Source organism: Cataglyphis hispanica, chromosome 1 (assembly GCF_021464435.1).
Source record: "Cataglyphis hispanica isolate Lineage 1 chromosome 1, ULB_Chis1_1.0, whole genome shotgun sequence".
Lineage (NCBI taxonomy): Eukaryota > Metazoa > Arthropoda > Insecta > Hymenoptera > Formicidae > Cataglyphis > Cataglyphis hispanica.
In genome coordinates, this window is record NC_065954.1 from 16381987 (window position 1) to 16394885 (window position 12899).

At 35.2% G+C, this 12899-nt stretch overlaps 2 protein-coding genes across 3 annotated transcripts; one reads left to right on the forward strand and one right to left on the reverse strand.

The window, feature by feature from the left end:
• The first annotated feature begins 1050 nt into the window (after nt 1-1050).
• On the forward strand, nt 1051-11852 carry LOC126848702 (fasciculation and elongation protein zeta-2). The gene is made up of 9 exons (XM_050589792.1): nt 1051-1420; nt 3267-3519; nt 9440-9562; nt 9765-9921; nt 10001-10109; nt 10227-10489; nt 10681-10756; nt 10836-10901; nt 11054-11852. The coding sequence occupies exons 1-9, from the start codon at nt 1315-1317 to the stop codon at nt 11068-11070; spliced, it is 1170 nt and encodes a 389-aa protein (XP_050445749.1). The 5' UTR covers nt 1051-1314; the 3' UTR covers nt 11071-11852.
• A 140-nt stretch (nt 11853-11992) lies between these two features.
• LOC126848930 (uncharacterized) lies at nt 11993-12880 on the reverse strand. Of its 2 annotated transcripts, XM_050590314.1 has the most exons (3): nt 12713-12880; nt 12356-12587; nt 11993-12165 (listed from the first exon to the last, which is right to left on the reverse strand). In XM_050590314.1, the coding sequence occupies exons 1-3, from the start codon at nt 12859-12861 to the stop codon at nt 12091-12093; spliced, it is 456 nt and encodes a 151-aa protein (XP_050446271.1). In that variant the 5' UTR covers nt 12862-12880; the 3' UTR covers nt 11993-12090. The 2 variants fall into 2 exon arrangements, with proteins under 2 accessions (XP_050446271.1, XP_050446261.1); XM_050590304.1 differs by having other exon boundaries at nt 12356-12854.
• Between the last annotated feature and the right edge of the window lie 19 nt (nt 12881-12899).

Consider the following 12899-nt stretch of genomic DNA (forward strand, 5'->3'; position numbering starts at 1 on the left):
TGCAGATCCATTTCCCTCTCTTGCTTTTGCGTTAGAGTAACGTAAGCAAGAGATAGGTAATGTACAGGAAAGCAAAAGGTAACAAATCGATTGTAGTTTTAATTTTTCCAAAAAATTGATTTTATAGCGATGTCTCCGACATTCGCGGTTTTTTGCAGCACCGATATGGGCAACTTTTAACGGCGACATCTCTCTCATCCCGCTCTTTTCGCGAGATCGTATCTTATCCACCCATAAATGACGAAATGTGTCGCAATGCCGTATGTACATATACAATTAAAATGCGATTGCGTCAATATATCAGTGATGCAATTTTAGGAAATATCCATTTACAGTTAAACTGTTTATTACAAAGCTTTTTATCAAAAAAAGCTGTATGAATTATTTAAATCTCTCTAGTCCTATTCTTAGGACAAAATCTAATCAATAAGTCAAGTTACATCTCAAAATTCATCTTGATCAATGAAACTGAATTGAATTAAGAACAAATTACGTCACGCTTTTTGGGATAAGCGCATAATCGTTTATTTAAAATTCTTATTCTTAAATTAGATTTTAAAACGGTGTAAAATTTCCTCTCCGAAAAAAATTTTGCTCCATGGCGTATGGAGTAAAATTTTTCTCGGAGAATACGTTTTGCGTAGTCCTTTAGATAAAATCGATCGCGCAAGACATCCAGGTAAATAATTATAAAACTGCAGTCACAAATCGATCCGCTCTCTATTTTTCGCTAAGCGGTCAAAATTTTGCCGAATATGTCACGACATTGAGGAGAGATCGACTAGGATATTTGCTGAGCCATGGTAAGGAGTAAGCATCTAATTAGCACCGGAATTAGATCGAGTAAAGATATAAGAGATGCCTGATGGAACCGGGCTCAAGGATGAAGACGGCCCTGGCTGAGAAAGATGATTCGTGACATTAGCGCGCTCACCAGCGGTTGCCATGACGACCAAGCGATCATCTTCCACCAGCACCAGCACCACCCCCCACCATTTCGACCACCACCGTAGTGAGCGAGCGTAGCGAAGAGACTCCCCCACCACGTTAGTCGATTTCAGTTGATTCCGGACTGACGAAGGAAGGTTATCGCGCGCGCGTTACGGGCGGTGTGTTTGTGCGTCGCATCGCCTTCATGTCTCGGCCGTCTTATCGTCACCGTTGTCATCTCGACTCGCGAGATCTCGTCAAATAAGGCAAGCGGTTGAGTAAAAAAAAAAAGACAAAGAAAAAAAAGAATCGCGAGACGACACGCGTTCGACCGTGACGCCGAATTCTCCGGTCGCGCCCCGGTATACTCCCTCACGTTCAATAATGAGGGACATGGCAGGTAAGATCGCCGAGTTGAAGTTCGAGGCACCCCTCGCGCGTTTCGAGGAGGAGGACACCGCCAGTCTGAAGAACATGAACCTTCTGACAGGTGTGAAACAACCGCCTTGTTATTCTTTCTCCCTTCCCCTTCCCTTCCCTTCGCTTCTTGTGTGTTGTCTGACGCGGGGCTGGGAACTGCAATGTATTCTGCATAGCGATGTTTGTCGTCTGTGTGTCAACTTTGTTAAATTCGTCTTTTATGCGACATAATTTTCTCGAGTTTAGCGACAACTAAAATAGAGATGCGCCGCAGTCATGACGCGCTGCTCCAATTTGTTATATCCACATTAATCGACGCAAAATATTTTAAAATATTTTAACGACGTCATATTTTAAATGCCTACGAAGTTAGCATGTTACGTACTTTTAGAATTGCTATATAATCGATAGAATGTTGAGTTCCTTCTTTATAATTTTAAAGTCTTCCATACAAGAATTTTAATTATTAAATATTTAAAAAAATCAAAAAATAAAATTAATAATAATTCTTTTTTTCTTTTGATCAAAATCGATTTGAAATTATTGTCAATTGACAGTGTTTAATATTAATTCTATTTTGCGACCTCAATTTTATGACAGATTCTTTATCAGTCAATTTTCCAAGTACTCATTCGTTACGCTAGATGTTACGAATCTCGCAATTTTACGAAACCGAATTGAAATGAACCGAAGAATGTCGGAACTCATTGCAACTGGGTTCGAAATTTTCTACCTGCGTAGAAAAGCCAGGATAAACGACGGAGAAAAAGAAAAAGCCAGATTTACTTAAGTTAGACCAGCCGGAGAGACCCTTACTTATTCGAATTTATTTTCGTCGTTCGGTCGCATTGGCGCGGACGAGAAATCGTCGTCGGTTAACTTCGCGAAAGGATTCCTTCGAGTCCAGCCGAATTGTTATATTTATTCGCGAGTAAAACTGTCCCTTGAATTTTCGTATCAACGCCAGTCATTGTACCAATACTGAACCCCATTAATTTTTATGCAATTGATTTTCTGTGCTTCCTCTACGTCATAATAATAAAAGCATTTTTCTCTTAATTGCTGCCGCCAAAAAAACAAAAATCTAATAAATTACATTTATTCAATTTTATTTATATCTTAAAATCAAGATTAGTCAAATTAGAGTCGGACACTTTTTTTTATAATTTACTTTTTCGACGCACGCGATAAAATATTTCTGCGATCTGAATATGTAAAATAGTGATTACGGACTTTTTCTGAATCTTTATTCTGTTATATGCGTCGTAGAATACGCAAGGAGAGGGATGTATGTGAGGTCGAGGGTTGAGCGATACTTTTATCAACAGCGAGCGGTGTCACGTCTGATAACGCTCGATATTGCGACGCCAGTCGTCGGGTTCATCTTTGTGTTTCGTCAATATTGCTATAGCACGCTAATGTTAAATTTAGATCGTTTACTTCATGAAAACAACATTGAACGATGTTGATGTCATTTATAATAAATAAAGTGCGATCCCTAAACTACAATAATAAAATCGATAATAAAATTAACTTTAAAATTCGTGAACATTAAATATATTTTAAAAGGACTTGCTTCCCCCTTCTTCGAATAAAGTCATAATTCTTTTTGTATCTTTTCCTGAATTAAATGTTTACATTAATGCTTACTAATAAGAACAGTAGTTAAAAATAAAAACGTTAATTAAAATATATATATATATATATATATATATATATATATATATATTTTATTGATTTAAGCGTTATATTATAAAGAGATCGCTTTATTTATAAATAAATGAATTTACTCACGATATTATAATAATATATATCATAACTTTGAGATTATATATTTTGTATACTTTTCTTTTTTGTGCTATATAATAAATAATTACATCGACACAATTATCTACACATCTCTCTTGATCCTGTAGAACAATTGTTGGACGCCAGCCTGGATACAAGTTTCGGCGAGAATTGCAACGCGAATGAACCACCGACGACACACGAAAATGGCACCGATATTCTCCAGGAAGGAACGTTCAGCCCGTTCAGCGGCAGTCTCGAGGATCTTGTCAACACCTTCGATGAAAAGATCACATCTTGCTTCCGCGATTATGGCACCGACGTGGAATCGCTGGCGCCGGTGCAAGTGCGAACGCAGGAGGAAATTATGAACGAGTGCCAGTAAGTGTCCCAATATAAGATTTCAAGAGATATCTGAAACGTGTCTTTTGAAGATAAAATAAATTGTTATTTTGTAAATTATGTAAGGATTCACAGCAGACGACATGCATGTTAGAACTTTCCTTTGTATCGCTAAAAAATACTTCAGTGTCACGTACTTACTCCTCATTGTCGCAATTACCTCGATTAACCCTAATTAACCCTGCCTATAAGTGCTCGCAAAATTGCGAGACAATTTTCGGTTCACGTAACTAGAAAGAATTCGAGTTATATTGCGGTATACCGGTTTCTCTGCGAATCCGCGAAAGATAAATCACAATGTATCAATGGCGAGAGCACGCACGTCTGAAAATTGCCAGTAATGTAATGTACGTGCGTGTATATTAACATTGACGTTTACGTTTTGTGCGCTCGAGACTCTCTCGCTCGTCCGTCAGCTCGTCCGAAAGTGGTGATTTCACCATCGCGGAAATAATCACTTATCGCATTATCATTGCGCTCGTCGTAATATACGTAACACAACGCGCAATAACGGGGAATATTTTCACATGTGTCGGAGTAGCCATCGAAATGCAAGATGGATTGTGGATCACAATCCATCTTGCATTTCGATTATTCTAGAAACATAACATCTCTCGTTCTTCTCTCTCTCTCTCTCTCTCTCTCTCTCTCTCTCTCTCTCTCTCTCTCTGTAAAAGTGCGTCAGCAGTTTCACACACTGCTCCATTTAACGCAGCGAATGTAAATACGGTGCAATTTGTAGTATAAAATTTCGCTGTACGATCATTGTACCAGAGAACGAAATGTAATATCGCGAGGTCAAATAAAAAAATCTTTTGAATTGTCTTTTTGATAATTAAATTAAAATTGAATTGAAGTCTAAAAAAATGAAACTTATTGCGTCATTATAGTATCAAGACATTGAGGCAGTTCAGAAAAATAAAAGGCAATATTTCGATAATAAGATACAGCTTGAAAATCGATGTTGTACATATATGTCGTTTTTTATGCCAATCTTTAGTCTATCGAAAACTTAAAAATCCCCTATTAAATAGTTTGCAAGTAGACTGGTAGAAAGTGTTTCGACTTTATCCCTATTATCGTATCGAAGAAAAGAAAGAAAAATAACGAGAAAAAAATCAAAGTTTCTTCTTTTACTCGCGAATCTGTCTGATGGCAGCCATCGATTTTCCAATGGAAGAAGTGTGTCGACACCATTAATACTCTCTACGCGATGTTTACGGTACGTTTTGCAGCTTTCTCTCTGAAGTAGCCGCAGCGTCGCCGTTCCATATCACAAGAAAAAGAGACAGAAGAAAGAGAAGAACTAAATGCATCTTAATTAAATGGATCCCTGTATTAATATTTCCTATCTAATTAATTTATTATCGAGTTTGATCGGTGACAACTATGTCTTTTTTTTTGGAGTCATTTCGAAAAGAGGAATAAATCGAATGTGCTACGAATTACTTTAAGAAAAGCAAAAAAAATTAATTGATCATTTATAAATCAAAACATTGCAATCTCAATATTGCAAAATTTAAAAATCATTAGATATATTCAATTAAAAGTATCTTCAAATATTTACAATTTACAAAACAAATATTTACTTTTCTAAACACGTTGATCTTCTCAATTTTTGACTAATCTATCGATTATGTATATGTAATAAGTCTGTAACATCTCTCCTAACAAGATACGACGAGATCTTTCATGACCTTGCCGGATATCTCTTTCGCAAACGTGCTGACGTAAGCATGACTCGGATTGTGTTAAACTAGACCCTAGTCTAAAGATCTTCTTAAGATGTGGCATAATTCGTGGCACTAAAAAGTAGTTATTTTATTTATTAAAATTAAATTTTGAATCACATTGGCGCACATAAAGCTTCGCGAATAAACCGAGAAATCAAAAAGTTTTGACTATTTTGGCGTACATTGCTTCCAGGCTTGTAGACAATTTTACAGATTGTTGATTATCGGAGGGCGGGCCAAGATTCACGCTATTCGGCAGACGACCCGGGCAAATATTTTCGTCATAGGGTGTAAATTACAACACGTTCACCGACAGTACATGGCTGCACGTCCTAACGAGCATAACCGAGTAGCAGCAGGTGAAATTCAACGAAGCGTAAAATTGTCCCTTCGTCTGGGCGCAACCACGTAGAGCCGTTAAATTTATTATACATTAGATCATTCGCCTCATCATCTCTTTGCAAATGCAATTTTCGTTCGTTAATTTCTTACGCATTCTTTGGCAGGATGCGAATCTTAGTGTATTTGTGCAATTTTTATCGAATTTGAATTTTTATTGATGAAACAGAATACTGCATATATTTTTTGAAAAGATATTTTGAGAATTTAAAATGTCAGTTATATTCAAGAAATTTACAGTTTCTAGATTCAAATGCGTATCGAAATATACGCAAAATGGATATGCCTTGAAAAAAAATCTTACAAATAGAAAATTTTTTTAGGAGATTATAAATGAAGAAAAAAACCTACAATTAAAATAAACCGCAGCTATACCATATAAGAAGCAAACAATTGCTCATTTTTTTTCTCCCTTGAAAAATCTGCTTTCTATGATTCATGTCGTTCCTTGGAACGATTGATTTAAATAGGTGCCATCGACCGATACCGATTTACGTGTGGCATTATTAAAGGGCACTCGAATGAGGTAACAGGGGGGGGGGGATGGCAATATCCAAATGGCACGTTCTCTCTATCCCGGTGACTAATAAGGTCATCGACCCACCGATCGCGCGACAAAGCCGTGATAGCCATGCGAGTCCACGCGTTCACGAAGCGCTTCTGCATTTCCGCAGCGATACGTCCGCGTATCGCGCTTGTCCGTCGTTGCGACCCAACGCGTTTGAAACGCAATTCCACATTCATTCGCGTGATTCCACATTCGCGCTTTCTAGCGCGACCCCGAACATGATATACACCCAGCTTAGGTATGCTTAGGTCGCACCGGAAACGGATATCGAACGGTGATTGATACGATTCCTTTCTCTCGATTTGCGTGTGACATTTTTTATCGCGCAATTTGCCTCTTACATTCTTCAGAAATTGCATGAATATATTTAGATGTTAGAAGTAGAGGCATTTAATAATCCGAGTTTTTTAGTTTAATCCGAATTATATTCGAGGATTTCTCCTCAAAAGCATAATCAGACGAGGAAGTGTTAATGCCTAGTTAAATAATGTTATGTTTGTTATAAATAACATAACACAAATTATTGTTACATAATAATATATAGAGAGAGATTAATATATCATACTCTTTTTCCTGGAATTAAATTACTCGTCAAACTTTCTATTTTCTGTGTGAAATAATGCTTGTTAGGTGCTTTTCATGTACATGTGGAAATAAATAATTTCTTTTCGATGTTTTGATACTAACGGAACGCGTGGCATGAAAATTTAATCTCTGTTTTGCTCCTTCGTTCGTATATCGAGCCGTATACTACCCTCCGAACAGAAAGCGAACGTCAATATCGGCGCGCACGCGCCTCAGATAGCGGCAACTATCTAGGGGTGCTGCTCTGCAGGGTTGAATTGATATGAAAGCGCTAGAGAGATGGAAGAAATTGTCTTATTTTATATAATTAAAGAGGAATTTATATTATTTTAAATTTCTCTCTCTCTCTCTCTCTCTCGTTCTTTTCCTCTCTCTGTCTCTCTCTCTCTCTCTTCACGGATTTTATAGAAAGCAAGCAGATTTATACGAATTTATTAAGATCGATTTATTTTTCGTATAAAAATATGAAATTCTCTTTTTTAAGATTTATTTATTAAGCTTTATGATGATTGAGTTTCTTCTTATCTTTTCCACGACTCCTATATCTATAATACTTATTATGATTTTTACGAGCGTGCGTTATTAAATTAAAAATTAAATTGGCTCAGTATCATATAAACCTTCATGTACACTGTGTGCCATGAAATACGCCTGATGATTTGATGCGAACAATGTATGCGATTGGAGATGAGGCCACTTTACATTTTAATCGGAAACTCAAGTAGACTGAGTTGACCTCAATTTATTAACCCACGACATCGAATAGCCGATCAATGTGCGTTGGCTTTCACTCCGATATCCATTGCAAACATTCTTTTCTTCTATTTTTATTTATTTTGGTAAGCATAAACACACATGATTTGAGAATTTAAAGATCAAGATATCTAATCCCTTCAATACGCGATATAAATTTTTAAGTTACATTATCTATTTAAAGTATATCTGATATCCTTTCAAAAAGATAAGAAACATAGAAAATTTTTGATTCGTATATCTTCAGATATTTTGCATTCGAGAGATTAAAACTGATTTAGTATTTCCAAAAATATTGAATAATATGTATATATAAAAAAATAATAATAATAAGGAAAAGCGATTCTTTTAGCAAACATTTGTTTAATGCATCAATCAATTAAGAAAGATTGAAAAAAACTCGAGTATTTGAAATTAGTAGTTGTATTATTTTTTTTAAGGCGTAGCTTTTTCACTTTGAAAACACAGTTCATATTACCCATCATCCACAGAAGGAAAGGATATCTATGAGAGAGAGAGAAAGAGTTAAGAAGGAGATAGAGAGAGAGAAATATTTCGGTTCGTAAGAACACTATACCATGCAGATTTGGATGCCGTTTTGTGGCGACTCCCACGATTACATTATACGCAAATTCGCGCCGCGAAAAGCCACTTCGTTCCGGCGCGTTTGTTCCCCGCACGAAGAATCGCTTCCCTTCAGTAAACGGCACGTTGCTGCCGTAGCGTCGTTGACTTACGTTATGTTAGCACGTGATTAAACGTCTTATCTATTCAGCGTATACGTAACGCAGGAAACACCTACAATCTCCTCTCCATGATTCACGATTTGACGTCCTAGAAAACAGGGGAGTTTGCGGACAGTCTGTTGCTCTCACGGCAGCTGTTTATGAAAAGTGTCTTAAGTATATCTTACATGAAGATATTCCCATGAAAATTATGTGAATATTAAAATTAAGTAAATTATAAAAACACGCGATATATTAAAAAACGAAGATTTCGTGAGAAGAAAAAAAAAGGAGAAAGAAAGAGAGTTTGTTTTTCTCAAAAATTATAAACAGAGAAGATCTTCTGTATATGTTTCTAAATAATGGAAGATATTATAATATGAAGCGACTTAATAATATTACTGTATTATTACTAACCACTGTACTATATTATATCATTCTTGTGATAGCATGTGCGTTTATTGATCGTGCATCAGGCGTCACGCTTTTGCAGCAAACGCGTTTGTACATCGCGTGTCCTTCGTGCTAAAATTATGATGGAGATACATTTTCTCATTAGCCTTTATGGCTGGAAGTTCTTGTGACATCTCTATAAGCAAATGTTTTCATCACTCGCCATTGTACAAATATTTAGGGATTACAGTAAAGAGATTTAAGACATTATGGAAGAGAGATCAAAGTTGAATATGAAGATTAAAATAAGATGAATAAGCTGTTCTAAGATAATATTAGTAATGAAACAATGTGCGACATCTTGCAAGTTAATTAAAGTTTTACAAAGCATAGGACAATTCTTTTGCATGCATTCACTTGCTTTCGTTGCAAAAAAAAAACATATTTCAAATGTCTTTTTTGTTTGTTTTTTTTTTTTTATTGAAGATAGATACAATAAGTCTAATACGATATTGAATCATTCGAGTGAAAAAATCTGATGACACACAAGTTTGAAACGCATTCGTTTTCTTGAGGATAGCATAGCTTAGAGGATATGAATCATGCGAAGACTTCACATCTGTTTACATTAATACATATCTGAGTGATGTAAGAAAGAATGACTGTGTTAAGATCGAATAAGTCTTCAGCAGGCACTGCAAAGTCTTTTAAGCATTAATATACATATCTGATTTTTCTCGCAGGATGTGGTGGACGATCACGGGAACTTTTGGGAATATATTACCGATCGACTGGAGCAAATCCTATGCGAGGAAAATGCACATGCCCGCGTTGAATTTGAACGAAGCACCCGCTTCGACAGAGAGGTAAATACATTTCGGCTCAACACACGCATTTTAATTATTTTCATCAAAGACTTTTTTTACTTTGCAGCAACTATGCATTTTTTCACGCAAAAATTTTTAAATTTTTGTTGAAACCATATGTTCAGTGAATTGATTTTGTTTCTTTATCTAGATCAGCGTTAGCGCTCGTAAATTCAATGCTTTCATTTTTTGTTCGCCGTAGACCGGAACTAGAGGATTTAAGTAGCGAAGACGAGGCAGTTGCGACAGATTTGGACATGCATGCTTTAATCTTATCCAGCAGTACTGATACTCACAGTCCGGAGGAGCCGCTCAAGACCGCCGAAGAGGTTCTTCGCGAGATAGATGACATAATGCAGGTAAACTCTCTCAGTGCATACTGAAATATTCTCATGTCGGTGTAATAATGACTAATAATTTTGTATCTTTTTATTTTAGGAAAGTCCATCAATGGAAAGATCGCCAGATTCCGAGGGTTCCTTGTTAGATAGCGATGAGGCTTTGGAAAGAAGTAGAGAAGTACTTGGATCACCGCTTCACGAGAAAAGTATGTGTTGCAAAATTCTTTTTTTAATTTTTTATATTTAAAAGAAAAACATCAATAACAAATACAAATTTAATCTTTTTCTAAAATAAAAAATTATAAAAGCGAATGTGTTTTTAGAATTAAAGCAACTCTCCTCCAGTCAACTGACTGAACTTTTCGGGGAGATGGAATCCTTGGTTGCGGCTTTGAGCGAAACACTGATCGCCGAGCTCGCACTTAGGGATGAATTAGAATATGAAAAGGAACTTAAGAACCAATTCATCTCTTTACTGTTGGCTGTGCAAAATCGACGTAGACAGCATCACGTTACGAAGAAACGAAATCAAATGCAGAATGGTACTAGTCCGTTGCCACAACATAGGTCTTTGCAAGAGCCAAAGGTAACTTATACTGCCGTATCGAGTGTCGCATTTACGTAGTACATTTTACATAGTATCAGCCATTGAATTTTATATGTATATACTTTCAAAAAAAAAAATTTAATTTAAAAAAAATTATCTTTAATATAATTTTTAATTCTAATTTAGAGAAACGATAGAATAATTTTTAATTAATTCTATTTTTATTCTAGTACTTGACAACTGTTATTCCATATCATACAGACAGTGGTCCACCAGACAATCAAGCCTTGCAAGTACTTATTAAAAGTAAGTAGGCTTCAATTCTTGATCATGTATATATATTTATGTATAATTAAATATATCAATAATATATTTATTTACGTAGTATTAAAGGCCATTAGCGAGGATAGTCCAACAGTACCCACTTTGCTAACAGATTATATACTCAAAGGTATAACTAAATTTAATTTATTTTTAATGTCATTTACGTGTTATGAGAATCTTATTTTTCCATTCAGAAATAATCTACTAACGCACCTTGTTAATTTATAATATTTAGATATTTTTAAAAAACATTTATATACAAGATTTTCTCAATTATAGTGTTATGTCCAACTTAAGGATATACCGAAAAGTATGAAAGGAGCGTCAGCAAAATACCACATGCTCTCTTCTTGCCAGTACGCTTTCAGCCGTCATCGTGCCGCATATTATTGCATAATTAACTTATAAGTTGTATCTCGGTTACACTCGATTATTGTATTGGTTGTAGAAGAAGTCTCCGATATTTTATCTAGTCTTAATTTATACATTACGATATGTACATTACTTGCTTAAGGTATCGTAAGTATATTTTTAATAATTCGCGTAACACACACATGTTACTGACTCGCGTAAATCGTACGTTATTCTTACAATTTTCATATTTATATTATATCATGCCTCGTATCAATTCAGTTTTATATTTTTCGTTTGTACATAAGAATCTCGCGAAGAGTCTTTCTTATATACAGAGCCATCGCAAAAGTAGCACAGAGCTCTTTGGAACCTAGGATTTTACGAATTGCTATTTGTGTAGATCAGTTTCTACTTAAGGAATTCAAATGTGTATATTGTTGTAATGCTAGCTCTAGTATAGCTTATATATCTATATATCTGTCTATATATATATATATATATATATATATATATATATATATATATATAGAGAGAGAGAGAGAGAGAGAGAAATACTCTTCATTCACTGGTATGTCACACGCAAAAAAGATATTAAAAAAATCTTACAGTCAGACAAATTACTCGCCCCCACCACTTATGATAATGTAATTGTTCTCACGCAACGCGCAAAGGCTTGACGTGTTCGTAAACGAAAAATAAATTCAACGACCTCACTGCTCTCGAATGTCATTATCCGATGATTTATTATAACTGCTCCATTATTTGTATCCCTACATCTTATTCCTTTCATTATTAATTTCTTTTTTTTTTTATACATGACACGAAGAAATACTTAATACTATGCTTTATACATACATATATGTATATATATCGTAAAGAGGTATTATATTTTAATATTAGAAATAAACATTTGATATCATCAAATATTATGAATTTAAAGATAAACAGTTTTTATGACAATATTATGTAGGACATTGCGGAGCTAAACAGCTTGGTTGATAGCAACAGTTTGAACCTCGCCGATACCATTTGTCCGTCTGAAAGTACGATACAATTATATGACACGTATAATATTTTAGAATATAATAAAAAAGTTAGACAATTATATATATATATATATATATATATATATATCATATTTTTATTGTTATATCTTAAAGCCATGATGAAAACCTTACTAGCTCGTTTTAACGAAACAAAATTTAATTTCATTTGGAATATACGTACGCCTTGTTTCACGTAGCTGTAACCAGGTATAACGTGTTTTAAAGCCAATTTAAGGTCAAGTAAATTAGAGATCTTCGAAATCCTAACGGTCGAACAATAAGTAATCAGAGGTCTGTTTGCGGCAAATGTCCAGGAGGGTTTACATTCATCGGGACTAGGCTTAACGTACCACGCTTTAGGGTCATATCTGGGATTATATTTAACGCACATTGCCGATTTTGTTGGTTTGCGCCTGAAATTATAATTAATGCTTGTGCGTTCCTTTATTTCTTTTCTCAATCCTAACAATAGTCGTAAATTTTTCTTGATTTGCTTTAATGAAATGCATATGTTAGTGTAGTTGTGTAGTGTTCTCACAAAGAATCCATTTCCGCAAAGAGACATTTTAAACGTCGCAATTCCTGGCCATCGCTGCATACTCTGTTAGAGAAGCCCCAATTTCCAAGTGCTTCTGCCACACCAGTGCCATGGCCTCTGGAAAACTCATAGGTACATGGCATTGCCATTATTGCTGTATAAGTATTTAATTTTATAAAAATAAAAA